This window comes from Rhinolophus sinicus, chromosome 14 (assembly GCF_057876585.1).
Source record: "Rhinolophus sinicus isolate RSI-liver-muscle chromosome 14, RSI-T2T, whole genome shotgun sequence".
Classification (NCBI taxonomy): Eukaryota; Metazoa; Chordata; class Mammalia; order Chiroptera; family Rhinolophidae; genus Rhinolophus; species Rhinolophus sinicus.
Genome location: NC_142514.1, coordinates 142,757,810 through 142,775,502, shown reverse-complemented (window position 1 = coordinate 142,775,502; position 17,693 = coordinate 142,757,810). Strand labels below are relative to the sequence as shown.

General features: G+C 36.9%; 2 protein-coding genes across 2 annotated transcripts; both read left to right on the top strand.

The window, feature by feature from the left end:
• Window positions 1–502: 502 nt before the first annotated feature.
• Window positions 503–1,435, top strand: LOC109436949 (olfactory receptor 51B2-like). The gene has a single exon (XM_019715829.2). The coding sequence runs from the start codon at window positions 503–505 to the stop codon at window positions 1,433–1,435; it is 933 nt and encodes a 310-aa protein (XP_019571388.1).
• Window positions 1,436–16,177: 14,742 nt separating this feature from the next.
• On the top strand, window positions 16,178–17,116 carry LOC109436947 (olfactory receptor 51B2). Its single transcript, XM_019715827.3, has one exon. The coding sequence runs from the start codon at window positions 16,178–16,180 to the stop codon at window positions 17,114–17,116; it is 939 nt and encodes a 312-aa protein (XP_019571386.3).
• Window positions 17,117–17,693: the final 577 nt, after the last annotated feature.

The window sequence follows — 17,693 nt, the reverse complement described above, 5'->3', positions numbered from 1 at the left end:
ATTCAGGCAAGTTTTAGCAGAGGATTATGACCAAGAAAATGAGGGAGTAGAAAATATTCTAATTAGAGAAATGGGTGATAAATTTATGAAGGAAGGATACAAGTTGAGCACAATTTTATACAAAGACTGATTTCTTATTTTTGAAATGATATGGCAAAAATAATTTTATAGTTTTGAGATGTACTGTTCAATACACTTGTGGTTAGCTTGAGTTAGAATTTTCTGTTAGTATGAACTACATACTGGATTTTGAAGGAGTATATAATAAAATGTAAAGTATCTCATGTATGGATTTTATACTGATTACATTTTGAAATGGTAATATTTTGAATATAGCAGATTAAATAAAATACATTATTAAAATTATTTCTAACTCTTTCCTTTTTATTCTTTTACTGTGGCTATTAGAAAAGTTAAAATCACGTATGTGGCTTAAATTATGTTTCTACTGGACAGGGCTAATTTAGAAAGACCATTTTCTGTTTCAACTCAGGGATCCACCATGTGGTCTAACATCAGTGCTGCCCCTTTTCTACTGACTGGCTTCCCAGGTCTGGAAATACTTCATCCTTGGATTTCCCTAGGCTTCTTTATCATCTATGTGTTCATACTCCTCGGCAATGGCACGCTCCTCTTCCTTATCAGAGAAGACCACACTCTTCATGAGCCTATGTACTACTTTCTGGCTATACTGGCAGCCACAGACCTTGGAGTGACTTTGACAACGATGCCCACCGTGCTTGGTGTCCTGTGGCTGGATCACAGAGAGATCAGCCAGGGAGCCTGCTACTTCCAGGCCTATCTAATCCACTCACTCTCTATTGTGGAGTCTGGAGTCTTACTCGTCATGGCTTATGATCGTTTTATTGCCATCCGCAATCCCCTGAGATACACCTCCATTCTCACCAATGCAAAGGTGGTAAAGTTAGGTCTAGGGGTTCTAATGAGAGGATTTACACTTATTGTGCCCATAATCATCACCCTCTCTGGATTCCCCTACTGCAGATCCCATGTCCTCTCCCATGCCTTCTGTCTGCACCAGGATGTGATCAAACTGGCCTGTGCTGACACCACTTTCAATAGACTCTATCCTATAGCCCTGGTCTCATTAACTGGTTTCTTAGACTCTATGCTTATCCTTATCTCTTATATCCTAATCCTTAAGACTGTCATGGGAATCGCTTCAGGTAAGGAGCAGGCTAAGGCCTTAAATACTTGTGTTTCCCATATTAGCTCTGCTCTGGTTTTTTATGTCACTGTCATTGGGCTCACCCTCATTCACAGATTTGGGAAATATGTGCCACAGGTAGCTCATGTTATTATGAGCTATGTCTACTTCCTTTTCCCCCCATTTGTGAATCCAATAACCTACAGTGTTAAGACCAAGCAGATACAGAATGCTATTAATCGCTTTTTCTCTTTCCATAGAATTTGAACCTGAACTATGTACTTAGGGAGTTATACCTTCGGCTATAGTAACTTTACTTGTGTCAATTATTCTTAGGAATTAAAGAAAATTTGTTTAAAAATGGCATAGTGTGTTTTAGCTTTTACTTCCATTTACTTTGGAGTCAAATTCATAAAGTGTTCTTTGAACCCAAGGTCCATAAGTTTAGTACCTATGTTTTCTTCTATGCAGTTTATTGTGTCAGGTCTTATGCTTAAGTCTTTGATCCATTTTGAATTAATTTTGGTACATGGTGACAGATAGCAGTCCAGTTTCATTCTTTTGCACATGGTTATCCAATTCTCCCAGCACCATTTATTGAAGAGGCTGTCTTTCCTCCATGGTATGTTTTGAGCTTCTTTGTCAAAAATTATCTGTCCTTATTTATGTGGTTTTATTTCTGGGTTCTGAATTCTATTCCATTTGTCTATGTGTCTGTTTTTCTGCCAATACCGTGCTGTTTCAATTATTGTAGCCCTGAAGTACAAGCTAAAGTCAGGGAGTGTGATACCTCCAGTATTGTTCTTTTTTCTTAAGATTGCTTTGGCTATTTGGGGTCTTTCGTGGTTCCAAATAAATCTGATGACTTTTTGTTCTATTACTTCAAAAAATGCCATTGGGATTTTGATGGGGATTGCGTTAAATCTGTATATTGCTTTGGGTAATATGGACATTTTAACTATGTAAAAACAAACAACCTAATTGAAAAATGGGCAGAGGACCTGAAGAGACATTTCTCCAAAGAGGACAAACAAATGGCAAATAGACATATGAAAAAATGCTCAACATCACTAATCATCAGAGAAATGCAAATAAAAACCACAATGAGATATCACCTCACCCCAGTCAGAATGGCTATCATCAACAAGACAAATAGTAACAAGTGTTGGAGAGGCTGTGGAGAAAAAGGAACCCTCATACACTGTTGGTGGGAATGCCGACTGGTGCAGTCATTATGGAAGGTAGTGTGGAGGTTCCTCAAAAAATTACGAATAGAATTGCCATATGACCCAGCAATCCCTCTCCTGGGTATCTACCCAAAAAATCTGAAAACATTTATCCGTAAAGACATGTGTGCTCCAATGTTCATTACAGATTTGTTTATGGTGGCCAAGACATGGAAACAACCAAAATGTCCTTCGATAGATGAATGGATAAAGAAGTTGTGGTATATATACACAATGGAATACTATTCGGTGGTAAGAAAAGATTATATAGAAACATTCGTGACAACATGGGTGGATCTTGAGAGTATGATGCTAAGCGAAATAAGTCAGACAGAAAAAGCAGAGAACCATATGATTTCACTGATATGTGGTATATAAACCAAAAGCAACAAAAGAACAAGACAAACAAATGAGAAACAAAAACTCATAGACACAGGCAATAGTTTAGTGGTTACCAAAGGGTAAGGGGGGCGGGGGGTGGGAGATGATGGTAAGGGAGATCAAATATATGGTGATGGAAGGAAAACTGACTCTGGGTGGTGAACACACAATGAGATTTATAGATGATGTAATACAGAATTGTACACCTGAAATCTATGTAATTTTGCTAACAATTGTCACCCCAATAAATTAAAAAAAAAAAAGAAAATGGCATAGTGGGGCAGAAAGAATGTTGCCTTTGAAAAAAAAGTACTTCTACTCTTATCTCCTTCACTTGTAACCTTTGTGTTCTTGAACCAGTCATTTAACTTCTGAGCTTTGGTTATCTCATCTATCAATTAAAAGTGTACACATGAAAGTAACATAATATTGTATGTGAACAGTAATTGAAAAAATAAATTTTTAAAAATTAAAAAAAGAATAATAAAATGTATCTTGTAAGAGTTTTTCTCTGAGTAGTTGAGAAAATATTAATACATATTGCTACTAGCGATATGTATTGTGCTATTAATTATATTTATTTATATACTTATATATTTATGTATTTATAAATATATACTTATATATTTATATTAATTATGTAATATGTTCTATTAATTATATTATGACCATATCATTGGCAAAAACAAACATCTGAAGATTTTGACCTGTCAAAACAGTTAGGAGGGAAGACAGTTCAGCTAGTAGGAAATTATTAAATCTATGATGATTCTTTCATATGATGAAATATATAGCTAATAAGAATAATATTATGAGAAGTTTTAAATATCCTTTGAATATGAGTATGCTCCTTCTCATTGTCTCCTTCACTTACTCTCAGCATGGAATTTTCCTACAACACCTGGGCCTCCAGTCCATTGACACTTTTATTTCTGATCTTCTTGTCTTCATTTACTATTACATGCTAGGTAAGATATTATTGTTCAGATATTATTGTTTAGAAACTCTCATGTCAACATCTTTTTTTTTTTCTTATTGTAAACCCATCATAGACATTTCCCTCTTCTATACTCTTCTCAGAAAACATAACAAAACAGAGCAAAATTTCCGTTTATTGAACTCTTAACATTTTCTAGACCTGGGACCAACATTTGTGTAAGTTAATATATACAATTTTTTATCATTATTCTTAGGAGTATTTATTTAATTCTTACAACAATTGTTTCAGCACTTTTATCATCTCCATTTTACAGATGAGGAAGCTAAAATGCTGAATATGTAAAGACAAAGAATCTGTAAGAAGTAGAGTTAGGGTTCACACCCAAGTGCAATGGCTCCAGGGCCGATGCTCTTAACAACTAATTCTAATAGATGGAAGCAAAGTTTCTAATCTAACCTAATCTAAGTTGGATTATTGATCATTCTCAAATATCTTCTGCTCTCATATTTGCTTTCTAAACCCAAGTCATACATAACTACTTAGAAGATATTTCTACCTGACTACTCACAGAGAATGCCCTAAACTGAATGGGTTCTGTTTATTCTTTTTTTGAAATCTGGCATGTAAAACAATGTTTAGTGCAAAAGAGTCAAATAACAAGTAATCATTGATTACTTAATAGAGTCATTCTCTTCCTGTGTTCCCTATCTTAATAAAATCAGAAATGCAGATATCATCTTTCACTATTCTGTCTCTTCAACCTATCACCCTCAGTCACCAGCTTCTCTTCTTTCTAAGTCATAGAATCTCCCTTATCTAATTTTATCCAACCCTACTGACAAAGTCTCATCACAGCCACATCAACACTATTTATTTTCTGGATTATTACAATTGTATTGTATACTCTCCTCACTCACTCTTCCACTTTTCCAATGTGTTCCTCATACTTTCACCAAAGTAAACTTATAACAATGATTATCTAATGGTGGCCCTCTACCTCCTACTTCATACTCATTTTTCTTAAAGTCCAACTCCTTACATGTTTTGTGGAAACCCTACATGATGAGAACCTGCTAATATACATTCATTTTGTGTTTTGTTTTAGCTATACTAATTTTTTTAAAAATTCATCATATTTGTTCATGCCTTTGGCTTATGCATCATTTTCTCTGCTTGGAACTAAATTCTATCCCACTTACAAATATCACATTTCTTACATTCTCATTTTTCAAGTCTCAGCTTAAATAACATTTCCTCTAGAAAGTTTTCCCTGACCTCAAAATTATTTTTATGTGCTCACCTTAGCCGGCTACCATCCAGCAGTAATAACAGTGCTATGAAAATTTATGGTAAATGTTTTCTTTCTAGTATCTATTATAGTATTACACTCTTTGAATAAAAAGACCATGTTCCTCATCATGAACCTGAAACAAACTGGTCAGTGATATAAATATAATGTAATTTTCAGACACACAAAAAAGACTATCATACACATGACCATTAAGAAATCTATTGATGGGTGGAGATCCAAAATTGCAGAGTAGATGAATGCTGTGCTTGCCTCATCTTGTGAACATATCAAAATTGCAATTAAATTACAGAGTAATCAACCTGGAGAACCATCTGAAGTACAGCTGAACAGAAGTTTTATAGCTAAGGATATAAAGTAGAAGCCACATCCAGACTGATAAGAAGGATGGAGACACAAAACAGGCCAGCCCCAAACCTCCATGTGGTGTATGAAAGTTGGGAAGGATATCTTGGACACAGAGGTATCCCACAGAGGAGTAAGGGACCCCAGCCCCACATCAGGCTCACCAGCCCATAGTACCAGGCTGAGGTACCAGGAATAGGAGCCCCCACAGCATCTGGCTGTGAAAAACAGGAGATTCCAACCATCTGGGTGGGAGGAAAATCTTTGAGAAACCCAGACATCCTCTTAAAGGGCCTGCACAGACACTCTCACAGGCACTCATCCTGGGCTCTGGTGGAGGCACAGTGACTCTGGGATTTTCAGAGACATATGGGCGGGGGGGGGGGGAGGCTCAACTGAGGTGTGTGGCTGTGGAGTGAGGGCTGAAAGATAGATGCCATTTTCCCTGTGTGAGGTCCTTCTCCCATGCAGATGGCAGGTGGGGGCCATCTTTCTTGTGTTGAGCCCTCCCCCATGCCCATGGCCAAATCTGAATCTGAATTGGTCTGAAGAGCTCTTCTTGCTCCACCCTCATTATTCACTGAGACCCCACCACACTCAGCAATGTGCCGCACAAGGATTTACCAATAGCTGAACTTTATAGGAGCTGCCAACCAGAATCAAGCCTCTATGTGTCCTGGCTTTTTGTGGAGATATTGTAGACCCAGTATTTGTGGCAGACATTGTCATTTCATAGTGTGGCTTCTCCCATGTGCCTCCAGGTCCAGCAGAAGCAGCGATAAAGTGTGGATCACTTTGTAGCTCCTACCAGGGAGACCCCAATGAGTCATATAGACAGTGGCTGACCTGCCCCAGAGCCCCTCCCAAAAGGCCCCAGAACCAACATACTTGGAGGTCAGCTTCAGACTACAGCAGATCACCACCCAATTAGCCTCACAAGTGGCACACCAAAAGGGCAGTCTCAGCAGGCACCAGAGCCCACTGGGGTGAATCCCACTACACATGGGAAGCCCCCTGCAGAGCAGCCCGTAAGTGGTGGATGTGGCCAAACACCACAGATAGTCAACCAAATGGTCAATCCCACCCACTGATATGCCAGTAGCAATCAAAGCTCAAATATAATAGAAGAGCACACACAACTGATACAAGGGATTAGGGAGACTGTGCCACTGGACTCCACAGGGCACCTTACTATATAAGGCCACTTGGCAAGGCTGGGAGATGTAGCAGATCTACCTAATACACAGAAACAAACACAGAGAGGCAGCCATAATGAGGAAACAAAGAAATATGCCCCAAATGAAAGAATGGGAGAGAACTCCAGAAAAAGAACTAAGCAAAATGGAGGCAAGTAACTACCAGAGACAGAGTTCAAAACACTGGTAATAAGAATGCTCAAGGAACTTAGTGAGAACTTAAACAAAGAGGTAGCAAGTATTTAAAAAGACATAGAAACCATAAAAAAAAGAACCAGTCAGAAATGAAGAATAAAATAACTAAAATGAAGAATGCACTACAAAGAATCACCAGCAGACTAGATAAAGCAGAAGACTGAATCAGCTATTTGGAAGACAAGGTAGCAGAAAACAGCCAATCAGAACAGCAAGAGGAAAAAAAATCCAAAGAAATAAGGACAGGGACAACATCAAGAGTAACAACATCAAGAGTAGCATCATAGGGTTACCAGAAGGAGAAGAGAGAAAGCAAGGGATTAAGAACATATTTGAAGAAATAATGAAAGAAAACCTTCCTAACCTGGTGAAGGAAATAGACATACAAGCCCAGAAAGTGCAGAGTCTCAAACAAGATTAACCTAAACAGACCCACAACAAGACACATTATAATTAAAATGCAAAGTTTAAAGACAAAAGAGAGAATTCTAAAAGCAGCTTATTGGAGAAAGGGAGCTCCAATAAGATTGTCAGATGATTTCTCAATAGGAACTTTGCAGGCCAGAAGGGATTGGCATGTAATAGTCAAAGTGATGAAAAGCAAGGATCTCCAACCAAGACTACTCTACCCATTAAGGCTATCATTTAAAATTGAAGGACAGTTAAAGAGATTCCCAAACAAGAAGAAGCTAAAGGAGTTATCACCACCAAACTGGTATTACAAGGAATCTTAGAGGGACTTCTTTAAGATGAAAAAATAAAAATAACATACCTGAATAATAAATGGCAATAATTACATATCTATCAACAATTGCTTTCCATGTAAATGGATTAAATGCTTCAATCAAAAACATAGGGTGGCTGAATGGATAAGATAAAACCTTTACATATGCTGCTTACAAGAGACTCACTTCAAATTGAAAGATACACACAGACTGAAAGTAAAGGGATGGAAAACGTTTTTTTTTGTTTTTTTGTTTTTTGTTTTTTTTCTTCATGAAAATGAACATAGAAAAAAAAGCTGAGGTAGCAATACTTATACCAGACAAAATAGACTTTAAAACAAGGGCTCTAACAAGAGACAAAGAATGACTCAGTAATCCAACTTCTGGGTATTTATCTCTGAAGAAACCCAAAATGCTACTTTGAGGGACTCTGTGCATCCATATGTTCATTGCAACATTATTTACAACAGCCAAGATGTGGAAGCATCTTGGATGTCTGTTGATGGATGAAAGGATAAGGAGTAGATGGCACATATATACAATGGAATATTGCTCAGCCATGGAAGAGTTTTTACCATCTGCAGTGGTGTGAATGGACGTGGAGGATACTATACTGAGTGGAATATGTCAGACAGAGAAAGACAGCTGCAATGTGATTTCACTTATGTGTGGAATCTAAAAAAACAAAATAAATAAACAAACTAAACACAAACACACTCATAGATACAGAGACCATTTTGATGGTTGCCAGGTGAGAGGGGGTTTAAAGAGGTGGGTGAAAAATGGGAAGGAATTAAGAAGTACAAATTGGTTGTTAAAAAGTAGTCATGGGGATGTAGGGTACAGTCTAAGGAATATAGTCAATAATATTGTAGTAACTATGAATGGTGTCAGGTGGGTACTAGGTTTGTTAGGGTGATAGATGGGAGGGGGTTGGAGGCAGGGTAAAAAAGGGAAAGGGATTAAAAAATACAAATTGGTGGTTACAAAATAGTCATGGGGATGTAAAGTAAAGCATAGGGAATATAGTCAATAATATAGTAATAACTACATATAGTGCCAGGTCGGTATCAGACTAGTCAGGGGATCACTTCTTAAATTATACAAATGTCTAACAACTATGCTGTACACCTGAAATTAATATAAAATAATATTGAATGTCGACTATAATTGAAAAATTTAAAAAGGTGGGGAAAGATAAAGGGGAATAAGAGGTTCAAATTTCCATGTATAAAACAAATAAGTCATGGGGATGGAACATAGCATGGGGAATATAGTCAATAATATTGTGATAGTGTGGTACGGTGTCAGACAGTTGCTGGACATATGGTGATCACTTCTTTAGGTATATAAATGTTGAACAATGATGTACACCTGAAACTGATAAAATGTCGTATGTTAGCTATATTTTTAAATAAAAATCTTAAAAAAATAAACCTACTTCTCAACACCCCATCCCCGCCAAAAAGAGAAATCCACTGCTGTTCTTCTGTATCAGAACTTATATCCCCCCCAAAACATGAAAGACAAGAATACAATTGGAATTCATGATCTCTAGGATCAACAATGATACAAGTGATCACTTGAATAAGCTAGAACGTGTTTGGCATTTGAAGGAGACAATAGTTAAAACATGCAAGGATTTTTTTACATGCTGATGCCCAGGATTTGGGGGGTGAGGGAGATGTCACACAACCAAGTCCTGACATCTGGACTCTGCTGGCATTTGAGTTCCCTGTTTTCTTCACACATCTTTTGGGAAACAGCCAAAAGTTCCAAGGACATTGATTACTGGCCCAGCTTCTCAGAGAGAGAGAGGAGATCAAGGAGTCTCCTGAGTGGCTGTAAACCTGAAACCCTGGGGAAGTGATTTCTACATACATAGTTTATTGATGGGACCTCTAGAGGAGGATATACAAGAGAATTGTCTGGACTAGGTCTTCAAATAGGGTAGCAACAGGTCTGCATTCCAGCAACAAGACCTGAGTGGGTGAGTGCCAGGGACAGAAACATGAAATAACTCCTCTCCCTTCTGATATTAGAAGCAATCAAAGAAAAAATTTAGGAAGATTTTCCAGAGGCCTGCATAAAGGGAACATTCCAGCTGACTTAAGAAACTACAGCCCAGACTTTTTCCTTCCTTTAAAAAAGTGTATTCAAGAAACTGCTAGATTTGGCATTTCTAATCTGGACACTTGGATTGGCATCAGGATAACTGTGAATGCCCTAAATTAAATGTGACATTATGTGCACTTACCTCTTTGCTTGGTAGAGGTTTATAGTTTTTATTAGATCCTAGCAGCAGACTGTGTTTACTTTAGGAACTGCTCTCTTAGAAAAAGCATGGCTAATTATCAGTGAGACTCAGGCAGAAAAATCCTGACACCGTGGCCCGGGCCCATCACCCTAGTGTCTATGGGGGTCTATTCCCCATCTCATATAGGAGGAATGGAGTATATGTAAAGAGCAGACAAGGGGGAGGAGGAATCACATTGTCTTCTATGTTCACTTGTTTATCTGGACTTTGCGATGGATTCAAAATTCACTATTGTCTTTTGAGGTCCATTACTTTAAGCCTAAAGAAGCTTTCAGGAACAGAACAATATTTGCATAATATTAATAATTATGATTTAAACATCTATGACTTACATGTGCTTTAATTTTAGGGAATTCTGAGTGTTGGAATTTAATTTTTTTAATTAAATTTATTGGAGTGACATTGCTTAGTAAAATTATATAGGTTTCAAGTGCACAATTTATAATACATCATCTATAGATTGTATTTTGTGTTTATCACCCAGAGTCAGTTATTCTTTTGTTACCTTATATTTGACCCCCTTTACTCTTTTCTACCTCCCCCTCCCTCTTTCTCTCTGGTAACCACTAACTCTTCTCTGTCTATGAGCTTTTGTCTTGTTCATTTGTTGCTTTCAGTTTTATACCCCACATATGAGTGAAATCATATGGTTCTCAAATTTATTTGTGTGACTTATTTCGCTTAGCATGTTAATCTCAAGAACCATCCATACTATTGCAAACGGCAGTATTTCATGTTCTCTTATTACTGAGTAATATTCCATTGTATATATGTATGACATCTTCTTTATCCAATTATCTATTGAAGGACACTTTGGTTGTTTACATGTCTTGGCCACTGTGCATAATGCTGCAATGAACATAGCGGTACATATATCTTTACGGATAAATGTTTTCAGATTTTTTGAGTAGATACACAGAAGGCTGATTGCTGGGTGGTATGGTAATTCTATTCTTAATTTTTTGAGGACCCTCCATACTGTTTTCCATACTGGCTGTACAAATTTACATTCTCACTAGTAATGTATGTGGATTCCTTTTCCTCCATAGCCTCTCTAACACTTGTTATTACTTGTCTTATTGATGATATCCATTCTAACAGGTGTAAGGTGGTACCTCATTGAGGTTTTGATTTGCATTTCCCTAATAGCTAGTGAAGTTGAGCATGTTATCATATATCTGTTGGCCGTTTGTATGTCTTCTTGGGAAAAGTGTCTGTTCAGGTCCTCAGCCCATTTTTCAGTTGGATTGTTTGTTTATTTGTTGTTGAGTTGTATGGGTTCTTTATATAATTTGGATATTAGCCCCTTATCAGAGGTGGTGTTTGTAAATACCTTCTCCTATTCAGTTGGTTGTCTATTTGTTTTGTTGGTTTTGTTTGTTGTTCAGCAGCTTTTTAGTTTGATATAGTGCCATTCATTCATTTTTGCTTTTACTTCCCTTGGCTTTGAATTCAAATTCATAAAATCCTTTCTAAGACCAAGGTTCATAAGTTTAGTTCCTATGTTTTCTTCTATGCAACTTATTGTTTCAGGCCTTATATTTAGGAATTTCATCCATTTTGAATTAATTTTGATGTACGGTGACAGATAGGAGTCTAGTTTCATTCTTTGCATGTGCCTTCCAATTTTCCCAGCACCATTTATTGAAAACAATTTTCTCCGGTTTATATTTTTAACTCCTTTGTCAAAAATTATTTGCCTATATATGCATAGGTTTATTTCTGGGTTCTCAATTCAGTTCCATTGGTCTGAGTATCTGTTTTTCTGTCAATACTATGCTGTTTTGATTATTGTTGCTTTGTAGTATAATTTGAAGTCAAGGAGTGTGTTACCTCCAGCCTTGTTTTTTGTTTTCTCAGGATTGCTTTGGCTATTTGGGGTCTTTTGTGAGTCCATACAAATCTGATAGTTTTTTGTTCTATTATTTTTGAAAAATGCCATTGGGATTTTAATGGGAATTGCATTAAATCTGTATATTGCTTTGGGTAATATGGCCATTTAAACTATGTTGATTCTTTCAATCCATGAACACGAAATATCTTTCCATTTCTTTCTGTCTTCAATTTCTTTTAATACTGTCTTGTAGTTTTCAGTGTAGATCATTCACATCCTTTGTTAAGTTTGTTCCTAGATATTTTATTCTTTTGGTTCTAATTGCAAAAGGAATTGCTTTTTCATTTCTTTTTCTGAAATTTTATTGTTAGTATATATGAATTTAATGAATCTTTGTACATTGATTTTGTATCCTGCAACTTTACTGTATTTGTTTATAGTAGTTTTTTGGTTAAGTCTTTAGAGTTTTCTATATAAAGAATCATGTCACAAAGAATCACTGCAAAAAGTGACTATTTGACTTCTTCATTTCCAATTTGGATGCCTTTTGTTTCTTTCACTTGTCTGATAGTTCTGGCTAGGACTTCCAATGCTATGTTGAATAATAATGGTGAGAGAGGGCAACATAGTCATATTCCTGATCTTAGAGGGAAAGCTTTCAGCTTTTTGCCATTATGTGTGATATTAGCTGATGGTTTGTCATACATGGCCTTTATTATGTTGAGGTACTTTACTTCTATGTGCATTTCATTAAGCATTTTAATCGTGAATGGATCCTGCATCTTGTCAAATGTTTTTTCTGCATCTATTGATATGATCATATGATTTTTATCCTTTATTTTTTTATGGTGTATCACATTGATTGACATTTTGCATAATGTCAATTACGCCTGTTTTGTCATTTAAGGCTGATATGTCCTTATTGATTTTCTGTTTGAATGATCTATCCATAGCTGTCAATGGGGTACTTAGGTCCCCTACTATAATTGTGTTTTTTTGTCAGTTTTTCCCTTAAGTTCTGTTAGTAGTTGTTTTATATATTTTGGTGCTCCCTGATTGGGAGCATACATATTGATAAGTGTTATGTCTTCTTGATGTATTGTCCCTTTATCATGAAATGTCCATCTTTGTCTCTTGTTACCTTTTTTTAATTTGAAGTCTATTTTGTCAGATATAAGTACAGCTATACACAGTACTCTCTGGATGTCATTTGCTTGCAGTATCATTTTCCACTCTTTTACTTTGAGTCTATATTTATCCTTGCAGCTGAGATGTGTCTCTTGAAGGCAGCATATGGTTTTGTTTTTTGATCCAATCTGCCTTATTATTCATGAATTCAGTCCCCTTACATTTAGGGTTATTTCTCTTTTTCAGTAGTTTGAATATTTGAATTCACTCTGTCCTAGCTGGTAGGGTTTCTACTGAAAAATCTGATGATTATCTAATGGGTTTTCCTTTATAGCTTATGATCTTCTTTTCCCTGGCTGCCTTGAGAATTCCTTCTTTGTCATTATTTTTTTGACAGTTTTAATATAACGTGCCTTGGAAAAGACCTTTTGGATTGAGATAACTAAGTGTTCTGTTTGCTTCTTTGATTTAAGGATCCAGTTCTTTTCACAGATTTGGGAAATTCTCACTGCCTATTTGTTTGAATAGGCTCTTTGTTCTCCTTATGAGAATAATCTTCTCATTACTCTTATATTGTTCTTTCTGATAGAGTCAGATAATTCTTGTAGAGTTCTTTCATTTTGCTCTCTCTCTCAAGTCTCTCTCTTCTTTCATCAGTGTCATTTCCAGATTTTATCTTTGATATCACTCATTCTTTCCTCCATCTGGTCAGCTATATTTCCTAATCTTGCTATTTCATTCTTCATCTCTTTTATTGAGTTCTTTACCTCCAGAATTTCTATTTGGTTCTTTTATAATTTCAATCTCTTTGAAAAATTATTCCTTTTGTTTGTTGATTTTATTTCTGAGTTAATTAAACTGCCTATCTGAGTTTTCTTGCATCTCATTCAGTTTTTTCAAAACTGCAATCTTGAATTCTCTATCATTTAAATCATATATTTCCATGTCTTTAAGTTTATTTTCTGGCAATTTTAATTTTCTTTCTGAGCTGCCTTGTTATCTTGGTTGTTCATGGTATTTGATGAATTATTTCTCTGTCTAGGAATTTACGGGAATGAACTCTGCTTGCTTTTTTTTTTTGGTGATTCTTTTTTAGAAGTTTTATAAGAGGAGGTTTTCTTTTGTTTTTCCAATAGGTGGTGGTACACCACAAATGTTTTATTTTCTCTTTCACTGCCCTGGCTTGTTGGATCTTTGCTGAGTGGTGGAAAGTGTCTTGTAGTTCCTGGGGAGGTGGGCAGCTCCTCTGCAATCTGGTCGCCTTGGTCTCAGGGCACCACCCCCATGGGAGAATGTGGTGGCTGATGGTGTTCTGAACCTGTGAAATCCTGGCACTGCCCCAGCAGCCAGATGCAGGATTGTACTTCCTGATGTGTCCCAGGTTCCCTGGCTCAGATCAGCTGGTGATAAGTGGGGACAAGGCAGGCTGGGAAAAGCCACTGGCATGTTTGTTGTTTTGTTCTCCCAGTAATGGGAATCACCAGACCTTAGCTGCCTTGCCTCTGTATCTCCACCTCTATCCATGGGATTAGCTGCAGTGTGCGTCTTCCACTCAGGAACTATCTTTCCAGCTCTCGGGGCTGTAGATATTCTGCTTTGTAACCCAACATTTACTGCTACAGTTTCTTCTGGGGTCTGCTGCTAGCTCTGGGAGGGTGCAGGGCAGAGAACTCTGGGATGGTGGGGAGAGGTAGCCAGGCTCCATGACTTTATTTACTGCCTGGTGACAGCTGCTGCATTTGTATATTTGGTCTCTGCCCCAATCACTGGGTTCAGCTGTAATATATGCTGATCACTCAGGCAGGAATACTTGGGGCTATAGAGAATGCCCCTGCAACCTGAATCCTCCCCTCTCTCAAGACCTGCAGTGAGCTCCGGGTTACGTCCACGGCATCTGTCTCTGCTTTTCTCCCTCTCCTCTGCTCCCATTCACTCCAATTCACCGACCTTCAGATTTGGATCTCACAGATGTGTTTGTGTGTTAGGCAGGGAATCCTTTGTTGAATTATAGCTGTTCAATGTCTTTTAACATCAAGGGGAGAAATAAGGAACACCTCTCATGCTACCATGCTTCTGACATCTGGTGTTGGTGATTTCTATCTTAATGGTACCATGCTCATGTAGATGTAACTTCGGAGTATTTTGTTACACAAAAGTTAGATTATTTCTGATTTGTCCTGGCTCTGGTCTACTTCTAATATTAATGACATTTTATGAAGAAGGGAAGTATTCCACTGCTCAGTATGGAGGTATATCTTGATGTTCTGAATGCAGGATGAAATAATACTTCAGCATAAAATGTAGTAGATCCTTTATTTTTGTTTGTGGCAACCAATAAAATAGAAATAGTGGAGATGACTGACATTTTAGGCTATGGGAATATTATAATGTGACTAGTCACGTGAACAATATCTTATCAGGAGTTGAGTATTGGAGGAATAAGAGATAGAAATAAAAGAAAACATTAAGAAAGAATATGAATATTCAATTATGTCAAGTGATTTGGAAAGGACAAGGGGCAGAAAGAGAACCAGTGAATGGTAAAAGAAGAATGGAAAAAAATTATATGAGAATATTTAGAAGGAATGAAGAAATCAACCAGGTGAAAGAATAAGAACAAATTCTATCTCCAAAGATGGAATAGATATGACATGTTGGAGCAGTGCTTCTCATATATTACCATGTACTTGAATCACCTGGAAATTGTGATAAAATACAAATTTTGATTCAGTGCATTGGATGTGGAGTCAAAGGCTACATGTCTAACAAGTTTCCAAACTTGTCAGTTTTGGCTGGTCTGTGGTCCACACTTCTGCTAGCCAATCTCTAGAAAAGTGTAATGTTGGAGCAAGAAAGCAACCGGAAGTGATGGTGATACTTGTGTTTAATAAAACACTGTCATTTAATTTCAAAAACAAAGAAAAATGCTTCTAATTGAAAGAAAAAATATGTATTCAGCATGATTGTGAAAGATAAAGTCAAAATCAAAATTAAATGTGTCCAAAAGTTATCAATCACAGCAAAAAAGTAGCCAACTATTATTCTTCATTAGTATGTAATTATCTTGATTGTTATCACTGTTGCTACAAAAAATTTTAAGTATGCAAACAATAGGAGGGCCTGATGTTTTAAGAGAAATTAATAAAAATGTTTTTTTTATTTGAGAATAATTTAACCATTAACCTAATATTTTCTTCTAATTAGGGAAAGATCAACATTCTTCATCTCAAGTATAATATTACCTGTAAATCTCTACTCTTCTTCAGGCAAATACTCTCAGAATTACATTTATACCAATTAATTAGCCCCAAGTGTGAAGACTGGTTGAGTCTGGTGTGTTACATTACTACTAAAAAGTATGGGTTCCTAGAATAAAGATTTCTAGAAACCTGCTCTCCACCTGTAGACATACTATGTGGCACAATATTAGTGCTGCCCCCTTTTTGCTGACTGGATTCCCAGGCCTAGAGGCAGCTCATCGCTGGATTTCCGTCCCCTTCTTTGCAGTCTACATCTTCATGCTTCTTGGCAATGGTACTCTCCTCTACCTCATTAAGAATGACCACAGTCTCCATGAACCCATGTACTATTTCCTTTCCATGTTGGCAGGTACAGATCTGATGGTGACATTGACCACGATGCCAACTGTAATGGGTATCTTATGGGTGAATCATCGGGAGATGAGCCACGGAGCCTGCTTCCTGCAGGCCTACTTCATTCACTCCCTTTCCATTGTGGAATCTGGTATCTTACTTGCCATGGCCTATGACCGTTTTATTGCCATCTACAATCCCTTGCAATACGCTTCTCTTCTCACCAATACTCGAGTGATAAAGTTAGGGGTGGGAGCTTTTATGAGGGGTTTTATATCCATCATGCCTGTAATCTTGCGTCTTTTTTCATTTCCATATTGCCACTCTCATGTTCTCTCCCATGCTTTCTGTCTTCACCAAGAAATAATGAAACTGGCCTGTGCTGACATAACTTTCAATACACTTTATCCTGTAATTCTTATTTCTTTGACAATCTTCTTAGACTCTATGATCATCTTTTTTTCCTATATCTTAATTCTGAAGACTGTTAGGGGCATAGCCTCTGGTGAAGAGAAAGCCAAAGCTCTTAATACCTGCATCTCCCACATCGGTTGTGTCCTCATCTTCTATGTCACTGTGATCAGTTTGTCATTCATCCACAGGTTTGGGAAGAATGTGCCACATGTGGTCCATATTATAATGAGCTATGTCTACTTCCTGTTTCCTCCTTTAATGAATCCTATCATTTATAGCATCAAGAACAAGCAGATTCAATATGGCATTCTCCGCCTTGTATCTAAACATAGATTTGGAAGTTAAACTCTGATGTGGGTGATTGCTCAGGGATGATGGTGGGCATCTGTGATTTCTCTGAATTGAGAGCAAAGAAATTCCACTGAGTCTCAAAACTTCCTGTGGCAGACTCCACTTCTCCAAATGATACAATACTATTTATAAGTCTTATCCAGGGTCTGCCCTTGACTTCATAGATTTGCTATTTGTTAAGTTCATGAATTGATTTTTTTTGTCATTATCCTGTGTTCATCTCTCTAACTACTAAGTAGTGGATAAAAATATTTCTTATACATCTGGAAGATTTAGTATAATTTTATATTGTGATTTTTTTGGTGTATTCAATTAATTTTTATTGCTAAAATGTATAGATAATTTTCAGTTTGTAGCATCCATTTACATGTCTGTCTTTGGATTTCTCTGCTCATATCATTTGCTCATTTTCATATCAGTGTGTCCATGCTTTCCTAACTTATTTGTGGGAGTGCTTTAATGATAAATGAACCCTAGTGAGCCACTGATATTGCAAACATTTCCAATTTTTGACTTCTTATATGCAAAATTTAAAATTTTACATATAACTATATTTATATATACTTTATTA